Source organism: Oncorhynchus nerka, linkage group LG7 (genome assembly GCF_034236695.1).
Source record: "Oncorhynchus nerka isolate Pitt River linkage group LG7, Oner_Uvic_2.0, whole genome shotgun sequence".
NCBI lineage: Eukaryota > Metazoa > Chordata > Actinopteri > Salmoniformes > Salmonidae > Oncorhynchus > Oncorhynchus nerka.
Window position 1 is genome coordinate 4,547,695 of NC_088402.1, and position 22,965 is coordinate 4,570,659.

Below are 22,965 nucleotides of genomic sequence, written 5' to 3' on the forward strand. Positions count from 1 at the left end.
CACAGGAAGCGGCGCAGGTCCTAATCCAGGCACTTGTCATCTCCCGTCTGGATTACTGCAACTCGCTGTTGGCTGGGCTCCCTGCCTGTGCCATTAAACCCCTACAACTCATCCAGAACGCCGCAGCCCGTCTGGTGTTCAACCTTCCCAAGTTCTCTCACGTCACCCCGCTCCTCCGCTCCCTCCACTGGCTTCCAGTTGAAGCTCGCATCCGCTACAAGACCATGGTGCTTGCCTACGGAGCTGTGAGGGAACGGCACCTCAGTACCTCCAGGCTCTGATCAGGCCCTACACCCAAACAAGGGCACTGCGTTCATCCACCTCTGGCCTGCTCGCCTCCCTACCACTGAGGAAGTACAGTTCCCGCTCAGCCCAGTCAAAACTGTTCGCTGCTCTGGCCCCCCAATGGTGGAACAAACTCCCTCACGACGCCAGGACAGCGGAGTCAATCACCACCTTCCGGAGACACCTGAAACCCCACCTCTTTAAGGAATACCTAGGATAGGATAAAGTAATCCCTCTCACCCCCCCTCCCCCTGAAAAGATTTAGATGCACTACTGTTCCACTGGAGGTCATAAGGTGAATGCACCAATTTGTAAGTCGCTCTGGATAAGAGTGTCTGCTAAATGACTTAAATGTAAATGTAAAGAGAGACAGAGAGAGAGAGACAGAGACAGAGAGAGAGAGACAGAGACAGAGACACAGAGAGAGAGACAGAGAGAGACAGAGAGAGAGACAGAGAGAGAGACACAGAGAGAGACAGAGAGAGAGAGGGACAGAGACAGAGACAGAGACACAGAGAGAGAGAGAGAGAGACAGAGAGAGACAGAGAGACAGAGAGAGAGACAGAGATTTAGCTGGAATGCTCTATCCGTTGTGCTCTATCCGTTGTGCTCTATCCGTTGTGCTCTATCCGTTGTGCTCTATCCGCTGTGCTCTATCCGCTGTGCTCTATCCGTTGTGCTCTATCCGTTGTGCTCTATCCGTTGTGCTCTATCCGTTGTGCTCTATCCGTTGTGCTCTATCCGTTGTGCTCTATCCGCTGTGCTCTATCCGTTGTGCTCTATCCGTTGTGCTCTATCCGTTGTGCTCTACGACCCACAAGAGTCTTGGAACTTGTCTGAAGGCGATCTGGCAACTTTTGTCTGTATGTTCAAACAGTTTTGGCTACACATATATAGGTATATATATATATATATAGATATAGGACATCCACAAACCTGAAATGGGCCATTCACACAGACAGTATGGTGAGGCTGAAGAAATGTGGCTTTGGCCCCTAAGAACCTCACCAACTTCTACAGATGACAGCTTCCTGTCAGGCTGTATTGCCTCCTGGTACAGCAAGGCCCTCCAGTGGGTGGTACGGTCACCTGTTCACCCAACTACCATCTAGAAGGTCACCTGTACACCCAACTACCATCTAGAAGGTCACCTGTTCACCCAACTACCATCTAGAAGGTGACCTGTTCACCCAACTACCATCTAGAAGGTCACCTGTTCACCCAACTACCATCTAGAAGGTCACCTGTTCACCCAACTACCATCTAGAAGGTCACCTGTTCACCCAACTACCATCTAGAAGGTCACCTGTTCACCCAACCAGCATCTAGAAGGCAGAGACAGTACAGGTGTATCAAAGCTGTGACTGAGAGACTGGAAAAACAGCTTGAGCTAACTAGGCTAATGTGGCTTTAGCATGCGGTTGAAAGTAACAAGAAAAAATCCCAGGACATAGACATATCTGATATTGGCAGAAAGCTTAAATTCTTGTTAACCTGCACTGTCTAGTTTACAGTAGCTATTACAGTGAAATAATACCATGCTATTGTTTGAGAGGGTGGACAATTTGGAACATGAAAAGTTATTAATAAACAAATTAGGCACATTTGGGCAGTCTTGATACAACATTTTGAAACAGAAATGCAATGGTTCATTGGATCAGTCTAAAACTTTGCACAGTCACTGCTGCCACCTAGTGGCCAAAATCTAAATTGCACCTGGGCTGGAATAATACATTATGGCTTTTCTCTTGCAGTTCATAGATGCAAAAGAACAATAGATTTTTTTTCTTTGTATTATCTTTTACCAGATATATTGTGTTATATTCTACGACACTCCTTTCACATTTCCACAAACTTCAAAGTGTTTCCTTTCAAATGGTAAGAATATGCATATCCTTGCTTCAGGGCCTGAGCTAAAGGCAGTTAGATTTAGGTACGTCATTTTAGGTGAAAATTGGGGGAAAAAAGGGAAAGATCGATAACAAAATTACAAAAATGAAAGAGACTTGCAAACAATATTTGAACAATATTTGCGACCGGTTCGATTTGGTTCGATTTGGTCTTATTTAGTAACAATTGAAATAGTATTTTTTACATTGGATAAAAGAAACTCAGAGCTAGAAATATGATATATCATACGGTACAGTTTTGAAAGTCAATAAACTTGTAAACTTTTGAGAAAATGGTGTGGGAGAAACAATACTTAGTCTGGAGGATTTCATGGTGGAGGTAAGGAAGGTGTTCGATTCTCCGGTGTCCGGAAGCTACTTCGGCTGCGTCAAAACCTCAAAAACTTCAAAATCATTTTTTGCACAAGAACCTGGAGTCCCTTTTCGACCCTTCACAGATTATCGGAGAGAATTAAAGCCCGGTAGCTGCCCATGGACCTCCTCCTCCAGAGCCCATGGACCTCCTCCTCCAGAGCCCATGGACCTCCTCCTCCGGAGCCCATGGACCTCCTCCTCCGCAGCCCATGGACCTCCTCCTCCGCAGCCCATGGACCTCCTCCTCCAGAGCCCATGGACCTCCTCCTCCGGAGCCCATGGACCTCCTCCTCCGGAGCCCATGGACCTCCTCCTCCGGTACCCATGGACCTCCTGCTCCGGAGCAAGTGGGCAGCTCTAGATTGTCTCCTGAGGCACGTTTACACAGACTGGGACTTTTGGTTCCAATCGAGGTCTTTGTGAGACGCAGAGTAGGTGAATGGATGATCTCCGCATGTGTGGTTCCTAACATGAAGCATGGAGGAGGAGGTGTGATGGTGTGGGGGTGCTTTGCTGGTGACACTGTCAGTGATTTATTTAGAATTCACGGCACAACTAACCAGCATGACTACCACAACATTCCACAGTGATACAACATAACATCCGGTTTGCGTTTAGTGGGACTATCATTTGTTTTTCAACAGGACAATGACCCAACACACCTACAGGCTGTGTAAGGGAAAATTGACCAAGAAGGAGAGTGATTGAGTGCTGCCTCCACAATCACCCGACCTCAACCAATTTGAGATGGTTTGGGAGAAGTTGGACCACAGATAGAAAGGAAAATCAGCCAAAAAGTGCTCAGCATATGTGACATATGTGATATCTTTCAAGACTGTTGGAAAAGCATTCCAGGTGAAGCTGGTTGAGAGACTGGCATAGAGAGTGCAACGCTTTCATCAAGGCAAAAGGTGGTAACTTTGAATAATCTGAGAGAGAGAGGGAGGGAGAGGGAGAGGGAGAGAGAGAGAGAGAGAGAGAGAGAGAGAGAGAGAGAGAGAGAGAGAGAGAGAGAGACAGAGAGAGACAGAGAGAGACAGAGAGAGAGAACCAGTTGGCTAACTGAAACTTCACTACAGAATTAGAACAGTGATTCCACCATCGTGTGTAATCTGCCCACGCAGATCACATATAGGAACCAGACACGTGGGATGGGGTGAGTGTGTGCGCGCGCCTCCTCAGTGTGTCCGTGTGCATGTACGTGCGTGTGTCCATGTGTGTGGTGCAGTTGTCAAGGCTAAAAGCAGTGATTTGATAGTTGCAGCTGCAGCTTGGATATCCCCTGCATTTCAATGAGCTCCTCACTGCCCTCCAACTCCCTGGGAGAATCTCAATTGCGAAACCTCGCCTCCTCTCTCCTCACCTCCTTATCAAAACCCGTTGGATGAGAAAGCCAGAGGTCCCTCCCCTCTGACCTCGTCCAATGGGGTTTGAAAAAAAAAGAATCTCTCTTTCTCTTTCTTAGGCAGATTCCCCTCCTCCCCCTAGTCTTGATCCTTGTGCTCAGTTGGCAGTCTCTTTCTTTCTTCTCCAGCTTTCTAAACTCTCCCTCTCCCTCTCCCTCTCTCTCTCTCTCTCTCCTTAACTCTCCCCCACCTCTCTCTCTCTCCTTATCTCTCCCCCACCTCTCTCTCTCCTTTCCCCTCCCTCCCTCCCTCCCTCCCTCCCTCCCCCTCCCTCCACCCCCCCCTTCCCTCACTGTTTCCTCTAGGGCCTCTTTGCTCCTCTGATTCTTATTGAAAAATCTCTTTCATTCAAGTACTCACATTCTCTCATACTTCTCTCTCTTCTCTCCCTCCTATCCTCTCTATCCCCCACTCCTCTCAATTTAATTTCAATTTATATTGAAGGGGCTTTATTAGCATGGGAAACATATGTTTGAAATAGATAACAAAAGTGAAAATAAACAATAAAACAGTAAACATTACACTCACAGAAACCCCAAAATAATAAAGACATTTCAAATGTCATATTATGTGCAAATAGTTCAACTACAAAAGGGAAAATAAATACACATAAATATGGGTTGTATTTACAATGGTGTTTGTTCTTCACTGGTTGCCCCTTTTCTTGTGGCAACAGGTCACACATCTTGCTGCTGTAATACTGTGGTATTTCACCCAGTAGATGTGGGAGTTTATCAAAATTGGGTTTGTTTTCTAATTCTCTGTGGATCTGTGTAATCTGAGGGAAATATGTGTCTCTAATATGGTCATACATCTCTCCCTCTCTCTCTCTCTCTCCTTACCTCTCCCCCACCTCTCTCTCTCCCCTTCCCTCTTCCCCACCTCTCTCTCTCTCCCCTTCCCTCTTCCCCACCTCTCTCTCTCTCTCTCTCTCTCCTTCCCTCTCCCCCACCTCTCTCTCTCTCCTTCCCTCTCCCTCTCTCTCCTTCCCTCTTCCCCACCTCTCTCTCTCCCACCTCTCTCTCTTTCTCTTCCCTCCCCCACCTCTCTCTCTCTCCTTCCCTTTCCCCCACCTCTCTCTCTCTCTCTCTCCTTCCCTCTCCCCACCTCTCTCTCTCTCCTTCCCTCTTCCCCACCTCTCTCTCTCTCTCCTTCCCTCTCCCCCACCTCTCTCTCTCTCCTTCCCTCTCCCTCTCTCTCCTTCCCTCTTCCCCACCTCTCTCTCTCTCCCACCTCTCTCTCTCTCTCCTTCCCTCTCCCCACCTCTCTCTCTCTCCTTCCCTTTCCCCCACCTCTCTCTCTCTCTCTCTCCCTTACCTCTCCCCCACCTCTCTCTCTCCCCTTCCCTCTTCCCCACCTCTCTCTCTCTCCCCCTTCCCTCTTCCCCACCTCTCTCTCTCTCTCTCTCTCTCTCTCTCCTTCCCTCTCCCCCACCTCTCTCTCTCTCCTTCCCTCTCCCTCTCTCTCCTTCCCTCTTCCCCACCTCTCTCTCTCTCCTTCCCTTTCCCCCACCTCTCTCTCTCTCTCTCTCTTCCCTCTCCCCACCTCTCTCTCTCTCCTTCCCTTTCCCCCACCTCTCTCTCTCTCTCTCTCTTCCCTCTCTCCCACCTCTCTCTCTCTCTCCTTCCCTCTCCCCACCTCTCTCTCTCTCCTTCCCTTTCCCCCACCTCTCTCTCTCTCTCTCTCCTTCCCTCTCCCCCACCTCTCTCTCTCTCCTTCCCTCTTCCCCACCTCTCTCTCTCTCCCACCTCTCTCTCTCTCTCCTTCCCTCTCCCCACCTCTCTCTCTCTCCTTCCCTTTCCCCACCTCTCTCTCTCTCTCTTCCCTCTCCCCACCTCCTCTCCCCCACCTCTCTCTCTCTCCTTCCTTCTCCCAAACCTCTCTCTGAGTGACAGGTTGTGGACTGTGTCAACTGGAACTGTTGGCCCTGGGTATAAAGGTTCCTTCACCACAGGGGAAACTATTAGCAGGCCAGATGAATGACAACATGAAGGGTGAGGAGGCACAAGCCTTTTGCCGCACAGTCTGCTCCATCTCTCAGTTTCTGTCCCACTCTCTCTGTCCCACTCTCTCTGTCCCACTCTCTCTGTCCCACTCTCTCTGTCCCACGCTCTCTGTCCCACTCTCTCTGTCCCACTCTCTCTGTCCCACTCTCTCTGTCCCACTCTCTCTGTCCCACTCTCTCTGTCCCACGCTCTCTGTCCCACTCTCTCTGTCCCACTCTCTCTGTCCCACTCTCTCTGTCCCACTCTCCCTGTTTCTGTCCCACTCTCTCTGTCCCACTCTCTCTGTTTCTGTCCCACTCTCTCTGTCCCACTCTCTCAGTTTCTGTCCCACTCTTTCAGTTTCTGTCCCACTCTGTCTCACTCTTTCAGTTTCTGTCCCACTCTCTCAGTTTCTGTCCCACTCTTTCAGTTTCTGTCCCACTCTTTCAGTTTCTGTCCCACTCTCTCTGTTTCTGTCCCACTCTCTCTGTTTCTGTCCCACTCTCTCTGTTTCTGTCCCACTCTCTCAGTTTCTGTCCCACTCTCTCAGTTTCTGTCCCACTCTCTCTGTTTCTGTCCCACTCTTTCAGTTTCTGTCCCACTCTCTCTGTTTCTGTCCCACTCTTTCAGTTTCTGTCCCACTCTCTCTGTTTCTGTCCCACTCTCTCAGTTTCTGTCCCACTCTCTCAGTTTCTGTCCCACTCTTTCTGCTACCTCTCTCAGTTTCTGTCCCACTCTCTCAGTTTCTGTCCCACTCTCTGTAACAGCTTTCTAGGTGTGGTGAAGGAGAGTCGGACCAAAACGCAGCGTGTAGATTGCGATCCATGTTTATTCAAACAAACGTAAACACGAAAATAACACAAACACTACAAAAACAATAAACGTAACGAAAACCGAAACAGCCCTATCTGGTGCAAACACTAAGACAGGAACAATCACCCACAAAATACACAGTGAAACCCAGGCTACCTAAATATGGTTCCCAATCAGAGACAACGAGAATCACCTGACTCTGATTGAGAACCGCCTCAGGCAGCCAAGCCTACTCTAGACACCCCTACTCAGCCGCAATCCCAATACCTACTAAACATCAATACAAAACACACCACAACACAATAAACGCATGTCACACCCTGGCCTGAACAAGCAATTAAAGAAAACACAAAATACTAAGACCAAGGCGTGACACTCTCAGTTTCTGTCCCACTCTCTCAGTTTCTGTCCCACTCTCTCACTTTCTGTCCCACTCTCTCAGTTTCTGTCCCACTCTCTCAGTTTCTGTCCCACTGTCTCTCTGTTTCCGTCCCACTCTCTCTGTTTCTGTCCCACTCTCTCTGTTTCTTTCCCACTCTCTCTCCCTCTCTCGTAATTTCTTTCTCTCACCATCCATTCTCTTATGCCTAATTCCCACATGCTGAGTGCATTTGCATTTTCTCCAGATTAACATGAATTTAATGAATGATACATATACCGTGTTTCATGAGGTTTTTATAACAGCTGAAATCCTACTGGTGATGTGAGGGGAGGGAGAACAGAAGAGATACAGTCCGGAAAGTATTTATAAAAGAAAACATGACTTTTACATAAGTATTCAGACCCTTTACTCAGTACTTTGTTGAAGTACCTTCGGCAGCGATGACGGCCTCGAGTTTTCCTGGGTATGAGTCCGGGATCTGGTTGGACCACTCAAGAATATTCAGAGACTTGTCCTGAAGCCACTCTTGCATTGTCTTGGCTGTGTGCTTAGGGTCGTTGTCCTGTTGGAAGGTGAACCTTCGCCCAAGTCAGATCCTGAGCAGGTTTTCATCAATAATCTCTCTGTACTTTGCTCCGTTCATGTTTCCCTCGATCCTGACTAGTCTCCCAGTCCCTGCCGCTGAAAAACAGCCCCACACCTTGATGCTGCCACCACCATGCTTCACCATAGGGATGGTGCCAGGTGTCCTCCCTGGTGTCCTCACTCTTGTCATTCAGGCCAAAGAGTTCAAACTTGGTTTAATCAGACCAGAGAATCTTGTTTCTCATGGCTTGAGAATACTTTAGGTGCTGTCAAGCTCTAGGAAGAGTCTTGGTGGTTCCAAACTTCTTCCATTTAAGAATTTTTTAAATATTTTTTTTATTTCACCTTTATTTAACCAGGTAGGCAAGTTGAGAACAAGTTCTCATTTACAACTGTGACCTGGCCAAGATAAAGCATAGGAGCGTGAACAGACAACACAGAGTTACACATGGAGTAAACAATTAACAAGTCAATAACACAGTAGAAAAAAAAGAGAGTCTATATACATTGTGTGCAAAAGGCATGAGGAGGTAGGCGAATAATTACAATTTAGCAGATTAACACTGGAGTGATAAATGAGCAGATGGTCATGTGCAGGTAGAGATACTGGTGTGCAAAATAACAGAAACGTAAATCAATATAAACAGTATGGGCATAAGCTAGGTAGATTGGATGGGCTATTTACAGATGGACTATGTACAGCTATGTACAGCTGCAGCGATTGGGTCGGAACCATTCAGGGTGGTGATGCTAGTCGGACGGGTGCGGGCAGCGAACGGTTGAAAAGCATGCATTTGGTTTTACTAGCGTTTAAGAATGATGAAGGCCACTGTGTTCTTGGGGACCTTCGATGCTGAAGAAATATTTTGGTACCCTTCCCCAGATGTGTGCCTCGACACAATCCTGTCTCGGAGCTCTACGGACAATTCCTTCGACCTCATGGTTTGGTTTTTGCTCTAACATACACTGTCAACTGTGGGACCTTATATAGACAGGTGTGTTATATAGACAGGTGTGTGCCTTTCCAAATCATGTCCAATCATTTGAATTTACCACAGGTGGAGTCCAATCAAATTGTAGAAACATCTCAAGGATGATCAAAGGAAACAGGATGCACCTGAGCTCAATTTCAAGTCTCATAGCAAAGGATCTGAATACTTACGTAAATTAGGTAGTTATATTTGAAACTTTTTATAAATGTGCCAACTTTTTAAATGTGCCAACATGGAAAAAGTCAAGAGGTCTGAGTACTTTCCGAATGCACTGTATATAGTGAGAGAGAGAGAGAGAGAGAGAGATCAGTGTTTGCCGAGAGACGGAGAGAGAGAATAGTGTCTGTCATTGAGCCACTGAGTGGGTCCCTGAGGAAGCATTCTCCCCATTATCACACCTTAGTATTGTAGGAACAAGGCTATCATCGGGTCCTTGGGGAGGTTGACTTTACGGCTTTACGACGTGTATGACAACTCAACAGTCTCGTGGGACACAACAGCACAGCACACAGAGAGAGAGAGAGAGAGAGAGAGAGCTTCCCTATCAAATCTAAAAATCTCAAATAGAAAACCGAAAAAAATGAACAATAATGACAAATGGTTTGATGAAGAATGCAAAAATCTAAGAAAGAAATTGAGAAACCTGTCCAACCAAAAACATAGAGACCCGGAAAACCTGAGTCTACGCCTTCACTATGGTGAATCACTAAAACAATACAGAAATACACTACGGAAAAAGAAGGAACAGCACGTCAGAAATCAGCTCAATGTAATTGAAGAATCCATAGACTCTAACCACTTCTGGGATAATTGGAAAACTCTAAACAAACAACACAAAGAGTTATCTATCCAAAATGGAGATGTGTGAATAAACCACTTCTCCAATCTTTTTGCTTCTATAACAAAGAACAAAGAGCAAAAACATATACATGATCAAATACAGATCTTAGAATCAACTATTAAAGACTACCAGAACCCACTGGATTCTCCAATTACATTGAATGAGTTACAGGACAAAATAAAAACCCTTCAACCCAAAAAGGCCTGTGGTGTCGATGGTATCCTCAATGAAATGATCAAATATACAGACAACAAATTCCAATTGGCTATACTAAAACTCTTTAACATCATACTTAGCTCTGGCATCTTCCCCAATATTTGGAACCAAGGACTGATCACCCCAATCCACAAAAGTGGAGACAAATTTGACCCCAATAACTACCGTGGAATATGTGTCAACAGTAACCTTGGGAAAATCCTCTGCATTATTATTAACAGCAGACTCGTACATTTCCTCAATGAAAACAATGTACTGAGCAAATGTCAAATTGGCTTTTTACCAAATTACCGTACAACAGACCATGTATTCACCCTGCACACCCTAATTGACAACCAAACAAACCAAAACAAAGGCAAAGTCTTCTCATGCTTTGTTGATTTCATAAAAGCCTTCGACTCAACCTGGCATGAGGGTCTGCTATACAAACTGATGGAAAGTGGTGTTGGGGGTAAAACATACGACATTATAAAATCCATGTACACAAACAACAAGTGTGCGGTTAAAATTGGCAAAAAACACACACATTTCTTCACACAGGGTCGTGGGGTTAGACAGGGATGCAGCTTAAGCCCCACCCTCTTCAACATATATATCAACGAATTGGCGCGGGCACTAGAAAAGTCTGCAGCACCCGGCCTCCCCCTGCTAGAATCCGAAGTCAAATGTCTACTGTTTGCTGATGATCTGGTGCTTCTGTCACCAACCAAGGAGGGCCTACAGCAGCACCTAGATCTTATGCACAGATTCTGTCAGACCTGGGCCCTGACAGTAAATCTCAGTAAGACCAAAATAATGGTGTTCCAAAAAAGGTCCAGTCACCAGGACCACAAATACAAATTCCATCTAGACACTGTTGCCCTAGAGCACACAAAAAAAAATACATACCTTGGCCTAAACATCAGCGCCACAGGTAACTTCCACAAAGCTGTGAACGATCTGAGAGACAAGGCAAGAAGGGCATTCTATGCCATCAAAAGAAACATAAATTTCAACATACCAATTAGGATTTGGCTAAAAATACTTGAATCAGTCATAGAGCCTATTGCCCTTTATGGTTGTGAGGTCTGGGGTCCGCTCACCAACCAAGACTTCACAAAATGGGACAAACACCAAATTGAGACTCTGCACGCAGAATTCTGCAAAAATATCCTCCGTGTACAACGTAAAACACCAAATAATGCCTGCAGAGCAGAATTAGGCCGATACCCACTAATTATCAAAATCCAGAAAAGAGCCGTTAAATTCTACAACCACCTAAAAGGAAGCGATTCACAAACCTTCCATTACAAAGCCATCACCTACAGAGAGATGAACCTGGAGAAGAGTCCCCTAAGCAAGCTGGTCCTGGGGCTCTGTTCACAAACACAAACACACCCTACAGAGCCCCAGGACAACAGCACAATTAGACCCAACCAAATCATGAGAAAACAAAAAGATAATTACTTAACACATTGGAAAGAATTAACCAAAAAACAGAGCAAACTAGAATGCTATTTGGCCCTACACAGAGAGTACACAGCGGCAGAATACCTGACCACTGTGACTGACCCAAAATTAAGGAAAGCTTTGACTATGTACAGACTCAGTGAGCATAGCCTTGCTATTGAGAAAGGCCGCCGTAGGCAGACATGGCTCTCAAGAGAAGACAGGCTATGTGCTCACTGCCCACAAAATGAGGTGGAAACTGAGCTGCACTTCCTAACCTCCTGCCCAATGTATGACCATATTAGAGAGACATATTTCCCCCAGATTACACAGATCCACAAAGAATTCGAAAACAAATCCAATTTTGAAAAACTCCCATATCTTTTGGGTGAAATTCCACAGTGTGCCATCACAGCAGCAATATTTGTGACTTGTTGCCACGAGAAAAGGGCAACCAGTGAAGAACAAACACCATTGTAAATACAACCCATATTTATGCTTATTCATTTTATCTTGTGTCCTTTAACTATTTGTACATTGTATATATATATATAATATGACATTTGTAATGTCTTTACTGTTTTGAAACTTCTGTATGTGTAATGTTTACTGTTACTTTTTGTTGTTTTTCACTTTATATATTCACTTTGTATGTTGTCTACCTCACTTGCTTTGGCAATGTTAATTAACACATGTTTCCCATGCCAATAAAGCCCTTGAATTGAATTGAGAGAGAGAGAGAGTGAGAGAGAGAGAGCACATGTGTGTGTGTGAGAGAGAGAGAGAGAGAAATGTTTACTGTTCATTTTTATTGTGTATTTCACTTGTGTATATTAGCTACTCCACTTGTTTGGCAATGTTAACATTTGTTTCCCATGCCAATAAAGCCCATTTAAAAGAGACAGCAAGTGTTATGAGAGAGAGAGAGAGAGAGAGAGAGAGAGAGAGAGAGAGAGAGAGAGAGAGAGAGAGAGAGAGAGAGAGAGAGAGAGAGAGAGCACATGTGTGTGTGTGAGAGAGAGAGAGAGAGAGAGAGAGAGAGAGACAGAGAGAGAGAGAGAGAGAGAGAGCACATGTGTGTGTGTGAGAGGGAGAGAGAGAGAGAGAGAGAGAGAGAGAGAGAGAGAGAGAGAGAGAGAGAGAGCATTGTAAGGTTTTTATGAGACAGTTTAAGATGGGGTCAGGTGTGATGGATTGGTGCTCTTTGATCCCCCTGCACAGTGAGATCTTCCATCCAAATGTTCCATGTACATCAATGAAATATTTATTTGCAGTTAAAATGCAGGACACATGGGTACCAATGGGAAACTACATATATATATTATGTCAGGAATTATGACAATATGTGTCTTCTGGAGAAAAATATATGTAGTGATGTAAAAACACCTTGAAGTGAAGGGGCTAATCTAGGATCAGGTCACCCCTGTCCAGGTAATCTTGTTAATTGATCTAGAATCAGGTCACCCCTGTCCAGGTAATCTTGTTAATAATCTAGGATCAGGTCACCCCTGTCCAGGTAATCTTGTTAATTGATCTAGGATCAGGTCACCCCTGTCCAGGTAATCTTGTTAATTGATCTAGGATCAGGTCACCCCTGTCCAGGTAATATTGTTAATTGATCTAGAATCATGTCACCCCTGTCCAGGTAATCTTGTTAATTGATCTAGAATCAGGTCACCCCTGTCCAGGTAATCCTGTTAATTGATCTAGAATCAGGTCACCCCTGTCCAGGTAATCTTGTTAATTGATCTAGAATCAGGTCACCCCTGTCCAGGTAATATTGTTAATTGATCTAGGAACAGGTCACCCCTGTCCAGGTAATATTGTTAATTGATCTAGGATCAGGTCACCCCTGTCCAGGTAATCTTGTTAATTGATCTAGAATCAGGTTACCCCTGTCCAGGTAATCTTGTTAATTGATCTAGAATCAGGTCACCCCTGTCCAGGTAATCTTGTTAATTGATCTAGAATCAGGTCACCCCTGTCCAGGTAATCTTGTTAATTGATCTAGAATCAGGTCACCCCTGTCCAGGTAATCTTGTTAATTGATCTAGAATCATGTCACCCCTGTCCAGGTAATCTTGTTAATTGATCTAGAATCAGGTCACCCCTGTCCAGGTAATCTTGTTAAATTATCTAGGATCAGGTCACCCCTGTCCAGGTAATCTTGTGAATTGATCTAGAATCAGGTAACCCCTGTCCAGGTAATCTTGTTAATTGATCTAGAATCAGGTCACCCCTGTCCAGGTAATCTTGTTAATTGATCTAGAATCAGGTCACCCCTGCCCAGGTAATCTTGTTAATTTATCAAGAATCAGGTCACTCCTGTCCAGGTAATCCTGTTAATTGATCTAGATTCAGGTCACCCCTGTCCAGGTAATCTTGTTAATTGATCTAGAATCAGGTCACCCCTGTCCAGGTAATCCTGTTAATTGATCTAGAATCAGGTCACCCCTGTCCAGGTAATCCTGTTAATTGATCTAGAATCAGGTCACCCCTGTCCAGGTAATCCTGTTAATTGATCTAGAATCAGGTCACCCCTGTCCAGGTAATCCTGTTAATTGATCTAGAATCAGGTCACCCCTGTCCAGGTAATCCTGTTAATTGATCTAGAATCAGGTCACCCCTGTCCAGGTAATCTTGTTAATTGATCTTATTAATCAGGAAAAGTCCTCTTACCTTCACAGGAGGGTGGAGGTCCCTGAAACTCCAGGTGAGTCCCCAGACGACAGGTCAGAATGTTGTTCCCACTCAACTGGTACCCTGGTAGACACCTGTAACGCACTATGTCACCTGGAGGAGGGAGGGAGGGAGGGAGGGAGGGAGGGAGGGGGGGAGGGAGGGAGGGAGGGGGGGAGGGGAGGGAGGGTGGGAAGGAGGAGGGAGGGAGGGAGGGAGGAGGGAGGGAGGGAGATAGGGGGGGGTGATAGAGAGAGTAAGTAACGTGCATTTTTCTTCATTATTTCATCCACACAAACTGAAAAGGAGGAACATCCCAAATCCATAATGTGAGACCATCTTGTATCTGTCTCTCTCAATGTCTACATAGGGCTCTAGTCTAAAGTAGTGTACTATATAGGGAATAGGGTGCCATAGGGCTCTGTTCTAAAGTAGTGCACTATATAGGGAATAGGGTGCCATAGGGCCCTGGTCTAAAGTAGTGCACTACATAGGGAATAGGGTGCCATAGGGCCCTGGTCTAAAGTAGTGCACTACATAGGGAATAGGGTGCCATAGGGCCCTGGTCTAAAGTAGTGCACTACATAGGGAATAGGGTGCCATAGGGCCCTGGTCTAAAGTAGTGCACTATATAGGGAATAGAGTTTCATTTGGGATGCAGGCTAAATGTGATCTGTCATTTCAAATGCAACATAATCTCCTCTTGCTCTGTTTGGGTCAACATTATTAATTTCCTGTTCACCCATGGCCCTCTGGGTACTGTAGTTTGGCAGTGAATCAGCCATGGCTCAATTGAATGTCTAGTCCTTGCTATGGAGGAGCCGTTTCTCCTCAACGCTGTGTGTGTGTGTGTGTGTGTGTGTGTGTGTGTGTGTGTGTGTGTGTGTGTGTGTGAGTGTATGCATGTTGACTTACCAATTTTAAATTCCTTGCTGGCCATCAAGATGTCAGCATTGGGTATAATAGGGGGAGGCAGGCAGAACTGGAGTGTGTATGCTAGAGAGATAGAGAGAGAGAAAGAACAAACACTATTGTAAATTACAACCCATATTTATGATAATTTTAAATTCCCTTTGGGACTTAATTACAACACTTACTATGACATTTGAAATGTCTTAATTTTGTGATGTGAAATATTTTTTAAATGTATTTTATCCTGACCAACTTGCCCTCGAAATAAACCTTTGCTGTTTTCAATCAAGATCTCAGTGATCCAAATACTGCCTCATTGCCTGCATCCGCTATGGGTCCACGGTCAAACGACCACCCCTCATCACTGTCAAACGTTCCAGCGAGCAGGCCTTTCTAATCGCCCTGGCCCGGGAATCCTGGAAGGATATTGACCTCATCCCGTCAGTAGAGGATGCCTGGTCACTCTTTAAAAGTAATTTCCTCAACATCTTAAATATGCATTCCCCTTTCAAAAAATGAAGAACTAAGAACAGATATAGCCCTTGGTTCACTCCAGACCTGACTGCCCTCGACCAGCACAAAAACATCCTGTGGCGTACTGCATTAGCATCAAATAGTCCCCGCGATATGCAACTTTTCAGGGAAGTCAGGAACCAGTACACACAGTCAGTTAGGAAATCAAAGGCTAGCTTTTCCAAGCTTTTTTTGTAAAGTCCATGAAGAATAAGAGCACCTCCTCCAAGCTGCCAACTGCACTGAGGATAGGTAACACTGTCACCACCGATAAATCCACGATAATTGAGAATTACGGCTTTCCTCCTGGCTACCGCAACCCCGGCCAACAGCTCTGCACCCCCCGCAGCAACTTGCCCAAGCCTCCCCAGCTGCCCCTTCACCCAAATCCAGATAGCAGAAGTTCTGAAATAGTTGCAAAACCTGGACCCCTACAAATCAGCTGGGCTAGACAGTCTGGACCCTCTCTTTCTAAAATGATCCGCAACCCCTATTACTGGGTACTGGATTTCCTGACGGGCCGCCCCCAGGTGGTGAGGGTAGGCAACAACATCTCCACCCCGCTATAACAACACCCACCCGTAGCACGCTCTCCAGCAGGTATATCTCACTGGTCACCATAACAACACCCACCCGTAGCACGCGCTCCAGCAGGTATATCTCACTGGTCACTATAACAACACCCACCCGTAGCACGCGCTCCAGCAGGTATATCTCACTGGTCACTATAACAACACCCACCCGTAGCACGCTCTCCAGCAGGTATATCTCACTGGTCACTATAACAACACCCACCCGTAGCACGCTCTCCAGCAGGTATATCTCACTGGTCACCATAACAACACCCACCCGTAGCACGCTCTCCAGCAGGTATATCTCACTGGTCACGATAACAACACCCACCCGTAGCACGCGCTCCAGCAGGTATATCTCACTGGTCACGCGCTCCAGCAGGTATATCTCACTGGTCACGATAACAACACCCACCCGTAGCACGCTCTCCAGCAGGTATATCTCACTGGTCACTATAACAACACCCACCCGTAGCACAAGCTCCAGCAGGTATATCTCACCGGTCACTATAACAACACCCACCCGTAGCACGCGCTCCAGCAGGTATATCTCACCGGTCACCATAACAACACCCACCAGTAGCACGCGCTCCAGCAGGTATATCTCACTGGTCACCATAACAACACCCACCCGTAGCACGCTCTCCAGCAGGTATATCTCACTGGTCACCATAACAACACCCACCCGTAGCACGCGCTCCAGCAGGTATATCTCACTGGTCACTATAACAACACCCACCCGTAGCACGCGCTCCAGCAGGTATATCTCACCGGTCACCATAACAACACCCACCCGTAGCACGCGCTCCAGCAGGTATATCTCACCGGTCACCATAACAACACCCACCCGTAGCACGCGCTCCAGCAGGTATATCTCACTGGTCACCATAACAACACCCACCCGTAGCACGCTCTCCAGCAGGTATATCTCACTGGTCACCATAACAACACCCAACCGTAGCACGCTCTCCAGCAGGTATATCTCACTGGTCACCATAACAACACGCACCCGTAGCACGCTCTCCAGCAGGTATATCTCACTGGTCACCATAACAACACCCACCCGTAGCACGCTCTCCAGCAGGTATATCTCACTGGTCACCATAACAACACCCACCCGTAGCACGCGCTCCAGCAGGTATATCTCACTGGTCACGATAACAATACCCACCCGTAGCACGCTCTCCAGCAGGTATATCTCACTGGTCATGATAACAATACCCACCCGTAGCACGCGCTCCAGCAGGTATATCTCACTGGTCACCATAACAACACCCACCCGTAGCACGCTCTCCAGCAGGTATATCTCACTGGTCACCATAACAATACCCACCCGTAGCACGCTCTCCAGCAGGTATATCTCACTGGTCATGATAACAATACCCACCCGTAGCACGCTCTCCAGCAGGTATATCTCACTGGTCACGATAACAATACCCACCCGTAGCACGCGCTCCAGCAGGTATATCTCACTGGTCACCATAACAACACCCACCCGTAGCACGCTCTCCAGCAGGTATATCTCACTGGTCACCATAACAACACCCACCCGTAGCACGCGCTCCAGCATGTATATCTCACTGGTCACGATAACAATACCCACCCGTAGCACGCTCTCCAGCAGGTATATCTCACTGGTCATGATAACAATACCCACCCGTAGCACGCGCTCCAGCAGGTATATCTCACTGGTCACCATAACAACACCCACCCGTAGCACGCTCTCCAGCAGGTATATCTCACTGGTCACCATAACAATACCCACCCGTAGCACGCTCTCCAGCAGGTATATCTCACTGGTCATGATAACAATACCCACCCGTAGCACGCGCTCCAGCAGGTATATCTCACTGGTCACCATAACAACACCCACCCGTAGCACGCTCTCCAGCAGGTATATCTCACTGGTCACCATAACAATACCCACCCGTAGCACGCGCTCCAGCAGGTATATCTCACTGGTCACTATAACAACACCCACCCGTAGCACGCTCTCCAGCAGGTATATCTCACTGGTCACTATAACAACACCCACCCGTAGCACGCTCTCCAGCAGGTATATCTCACTGGTCACCATAACAACACCCACCCGTAGCACGCACTCCAGCAGGTATATCTCACTGGTCACCATAACAACACCCACCCGTAGCACGCGCTCCAGCAGGTATATCTCACTGGTCACTATAACAACACCCACCCGTAGCACGCTCTCCAGCAGGTATATCTCACTGGTCACTATAACAACACCCACCCGTAGCACGCTCTCCAGTAGGTATATCTCACTGGTCACGATAACAACACCCACCCGTAGCACGCTCTCCAGCAATCCAACACCTCCTTTGGCCGCCTTGCCTTCCAGTCTTCTGCTGCCAATGACTGGAACAAATTGCAAAAATCGCTGAAGCTGGAGACTTATATTTCCATCACTACCTACCTCATAGCCCATCTGTAAATCGCCCACCCAATCTACCTACCTCATAGCCCATCTGTAAATAGCCCACCCAATCTACCTACCTCATAGCCCATCTGTAAATAGCCCACCCAATCTACCTACCTCATAGCCCATCTGTAAATAGCCCACCCAATCTACCTACCTCATAGCCCATATTGTTTTTATTTACTTTCTGCTCTTTTGCACACCAGTATTTCTACTTGCACATCATCACCTGCTTATCATTCCAGTGTTAATCTGCTAAATTGTAATTATTTCGCTAATACGGCCTATTTATTGCCTTACCTGCTCACGCCATTTGCAGACACTGTATATAGACTTTCTTTTTTCCTACTGTGTTATTGACTTGTTTATTGTTTACTCCATGTGTAACTCTGTGTTGTTTTATGTGGCGAACTGCTTTGCTTTATCTTGGCCAGGTCGCAATTGCAAATAAGAACTTGTTCTCAACTGGCCCTACCTGGTTAATTAAATAAAGGTGAAATAAAATAAATAAAGAATAATCTACCTCACTTGCTTTGGCAATGTTAACAAATGTTTCACATGCCAATAAAGCCCTTCAAATAAAATTGAAATGAGTGACAGAGGGTGAGTGAGAGAGATACTCTACATACCTTGATAGTTGATTCGGAACAATCCGCCTTTCTCAGTGTTGCTACGGAAACGAACTAGGATCTGATTGGACGTGCTGCTTGCGGGTTCGTTGGGCTCACCATCCGTAAACACACCTAGCTTCCTGGCTGTCTCCTGGGGGCCGTCCCTGAAGGGTGACAGGTGAGGGGTCAGAGTTTAAAAGGGGTCCTTGGTAACATGGCAACAGGGTAACATGGTAACAGGGTAACAGGGTAACATGGTAGCAGGGTAACAGGGTAACAGGGTAACAGGGTAACAGGGTAACATGGTAGCAGGGTAACAGGGTAACAGGGTAACAGGGTAACATGGTAGCAGGGTAACAGGGTAACATGGTAACAGGGTAACATGGTAACAGGGTAACATGGTAACATGGTAGCAGGGTAACAGGGTAACAGGGTAACATGGTAACATGGTAGCAGGGTAACAGGGTAACAGGGTAACATGGTAACATGGTAGCAGGGTAACAGGGTAACAGGGTAACATTGTAACATGGTAGCAGGGTAACATGGTAACAGGGTAACAGGGTAACAGGGTAACATGGTAGCAGGGTAACAGGGTAACATGGTAGCAGGGTAACAGGGTAACAGAGTAACATGGTAACATGGTAGCAGGGTAACATGGTAACAGGGTAACATGGTAACATGGTAACAGGGTAACAGGGTAACATGGTAGCAGGGTAACATGGTAACATGGTAACAGGGTAACATGGTAGCAGGGTAACATGGTAACAGGGTAACATGGTAGCAGGGTAACATGGTAGCAGGGTAACATGGTAACAGGGTAACAGGGTAACAGGGTAACATGGTAACAGGGTAACATGGTAACATGGTAGCAGGGGAACATGGTAGCAGGGTAACATGGTAACAGGGTAACATGGTAACAGGGTAACATGGTAGCAGGGTAACATGGTAACATGGTAACATGGTAACATGGTAGCAGAGTAACATGGTAACATGGTAGCAGGGTAACATGGTAACATGGTAGCAGGGTAACATGGTAGCAGGGTAACATGGTAGCAGGGTAACATGGTAGCAGGGTAACATGGTAGCAGGGTAACATGGTAACAGGGTAACAGGGTAACAGGGTAACATGGTAACAGGGTAACATGGTAACATGGTAGCAGGGGAACATGGTAGCAGGGTAACATGGTAACAGGGTAACATGTTAACAGGGTAACATGGTAGCAGGGTAAGATGGTAACATGGTAACATGGTAACATGGTAGCAGGGTAACATGGTAACATGGTAGCAGGGTAACATGGTAACATGGTAACATCGTAACATGATAACAGGGTAACATGGTAACATGGTAGCATGGTAACATGGTAGTAGGGTAACATGGTAGCAGGGTAACATGGTAACAGGGTAACAGGGTAACAGGGTAACATGGTAACATGGTAACAGGGTACCATGGTAGCAGGGTAACAGGGTAACATGGTAACATGGTAACAGGGTAACATGGTAGCAGGGTAACATGGTAGCAGGGTAACAGGGTAACATGGTAACATGGTAGCAGGGTAACATGGTAGCAGGGTAACATGGTAGCAGGGTAACATGGTAGCAGGGTAACATGGTAACAGGGTAACATGGTAGCAGGGTAACAGGGTAACATGGTAACATGGTAGCAGGGTAACATGGTAACATGGTAGCAGGGTAACATGGTAGCAGGGTAACATGGTAACATGGTAGCAGGGTAACATGGTAACATGGTAGCAGGGTAACATGGTAGCAGGGTAACATGGTAACATGGTAGCAGGGTAACATGGTAGCAGGGTAACATGGTAACATGGTAACATGGTAGCAGGGTAACATGGTAACATGGTAGCAGGGTAACATGGTAGCAGGGTAACATGGTAACATGGTAACATGGTAGCAGGGTAACATGGTAGCAGGGTAACAGGGATGTGATGCTCGACCCGCTCAGTTTTTCCACCACAAAACACTAGATTTGTTTTGAATTGAGTTTTTATTTATTCAAATATAACAGTTTCACCATGTTGAAACAAGAGTCCAGGCACTTAAAAGGGTTGTCCTTCAATGACGGACAAACGTAAATGAAAGATTCATAAGAAATATTATAATACAGCATCAGCTTCAGACTTTGTCAAACCAACAATGATGTTTGGGTTAAATTGTCCTCATAATACACCTGTGTGCTCCGGGTCAAACCGGCCTTGACTAAACCCCCAATGAGCACATGTGTGACAGTATGCATGTGCACAGCCTTTGCAGATATATTTCTTACACCTGCAGCACACAGTATGTGTTTTAGAGTCCTTCTTTGGTGGGCAGATCTGACACCTCTTCCTCTTACTTGCTGTGGCAGTGGCTGGGGCAGTGGATAGGGCAGTGGCTAGGGCAGTGGCTGGGGCAGTGGCTGGGGCAGTGGCTAGGGCAGTGGATAGGGCCGTGGCTGGGGCAGTGGCTAGGGCAGTGGCTAGGGCAGTGGCTGGGGCAGTGGCTGGGGCAGTGGCTAGGGCAGTGGCTGGGGCAGTGGCTAGGGCAGTGGCTGGGGCAGTGGCTAGGGCAGTGGCTAGGGCAGTGGCTGGGGCAGTGGCTAGGGCAGTGGCTAGGGCAGTGGCTGGGGCAGTGGCTAGGGCAGTGGCTAGGGCAGTGGCTGGGGCAGTGGCTAGGGCAGTGGCTAGGGCAGTGGCTGGGGCAGTGGCTAGGGCAGTGGCTAGGGCAGTGGCTGGGGCAGTGGCTGGGGCAGTGGCTAGGGCAGTGGCTAGGGCAGTGGCTGGGGCAGTGGCTGGGGCAGTGGCTAGTGGCTCCTCAGGTTGATGATGAGATCTAGCCCTCTGAACAGCTTTCACAACTGCTGCAGATGCGTCTGTGCGGGGGAGACGCTCCCTTCTTTCTATGAATGGAGTTACAAGTGCCTTTCCCAGCAGCTCCAGGAACACCCTCCTTGGGCTTACAAGGCATCCAGCTGGTCTCTCTCCATATCACAAAGGCATTGTAGGAGGAAACATCAATGATGTTGTGGAAGATGACCAGGGGCCAGCGGACAGTCATCATTCTGCAGCTGTACGTTCCAATCACCTTATCTAGGTTGTCCACACCTCCTTCGTTGCAGTTGTAGTCTAGGATCATGGCTGGCTTCCTCTCCTGGCGATGGCTAATTTCAGCCTCTGTGGGCAGTATGCTCAGAAGTAACACATTCTTGTTTTTTTATTTGGGAGGTAGACAACTAGAGTGGTGGTGAAGGCAAACTTTGATGAGAAGACCTCTCTTTCCTTTGACGCAAGCAGTGCAGGTGGACAGACTCAGACTTGTCCTCTAGGTTACAGAGAGCTGGTAGTCCCATCCACCACACTACCAGGTGGGTGGTATAGAGGATACAGACCCAATGGTTGTCCCCTAGGTTACAGAGAGCTGGTAGTCCCATCCACCACACTACCAGGTGGGTGGCCCACCATGGTGACGTTCAGGAGCTGCCGTCCGAGTTCATAAGAAGTGAAGTCACGTGACCTCAAGTCCCTCTGTCCCTCTGTCACCTCAAGCACAACCCACATCCCCTGGTTCTTCTCCGGGCCTCCATTGGTCAGCTTCCCGGTGTAGACTTGCATCTTCCAAGCGTAGCTGGATTTGGCGTCACAGACCACTCATGACTTGATCCCATATTTTGCTGGCTTGCTGGGCATATACTGCCGGAAAGGACAACGACCTTTTGGCAAGAAGAGATTAGCATCATCGGTAATTATTAGTATCGGTGTCACACAGAAACAGTCACAGAAGTCAGTGGTGAAAATCACTTATATATATATATATATATATATATAACCAGTGGCTCATCCACTGTCACGTCAGGCCCTGGGTTGTAGAAGTAGAGCACTACTTGTCCCAGACATCTCTTATGGCTGCCAGTTTGCCTTTCGCATGTCTTGCAGGTCTTGACTCACGGTCATCAAATCGTAGCAGTCTTGAGGAAGTGTGAAAGAGTTTAAGTGGCATGGTGGCACGGAAAATGGCCCTTCCACTCTCGACATCCCATAGACTAGCTGCAGC

General features: G+C 47.0%; 1 protein-coding gene across 1 annotated transcript in view; it reads right to left on the minus strand.

Annotated features, from left to right (window-relative positions):
• Positions 1–22,965, minus strand: part of csmd2 (CUB and Sushi multiple domains 2) — a 726,975-nt gene that overhangs the window by 184,282 nt on the left and 519,728 nt on the right. Inside the window, exons 14-16 of the mRNA XM_065020074.1 lie at positions 18,940–19,085; positions 14,792–14,872; positions 13,877–13,990 (exon numbers count right to left, since the gene is read on the minus strand). Coding sequence (XP_064876146.1) covers positions 13,877–13,990; positions 14,792–14,872; positions 18,940–19,085 — 341 coding nt within the window. The remainder of the gene's footprint in view (positions 1–13,876; positions 13,991–14,791; positions 14,873–18,939; positions 19,086–22,965) is intronic.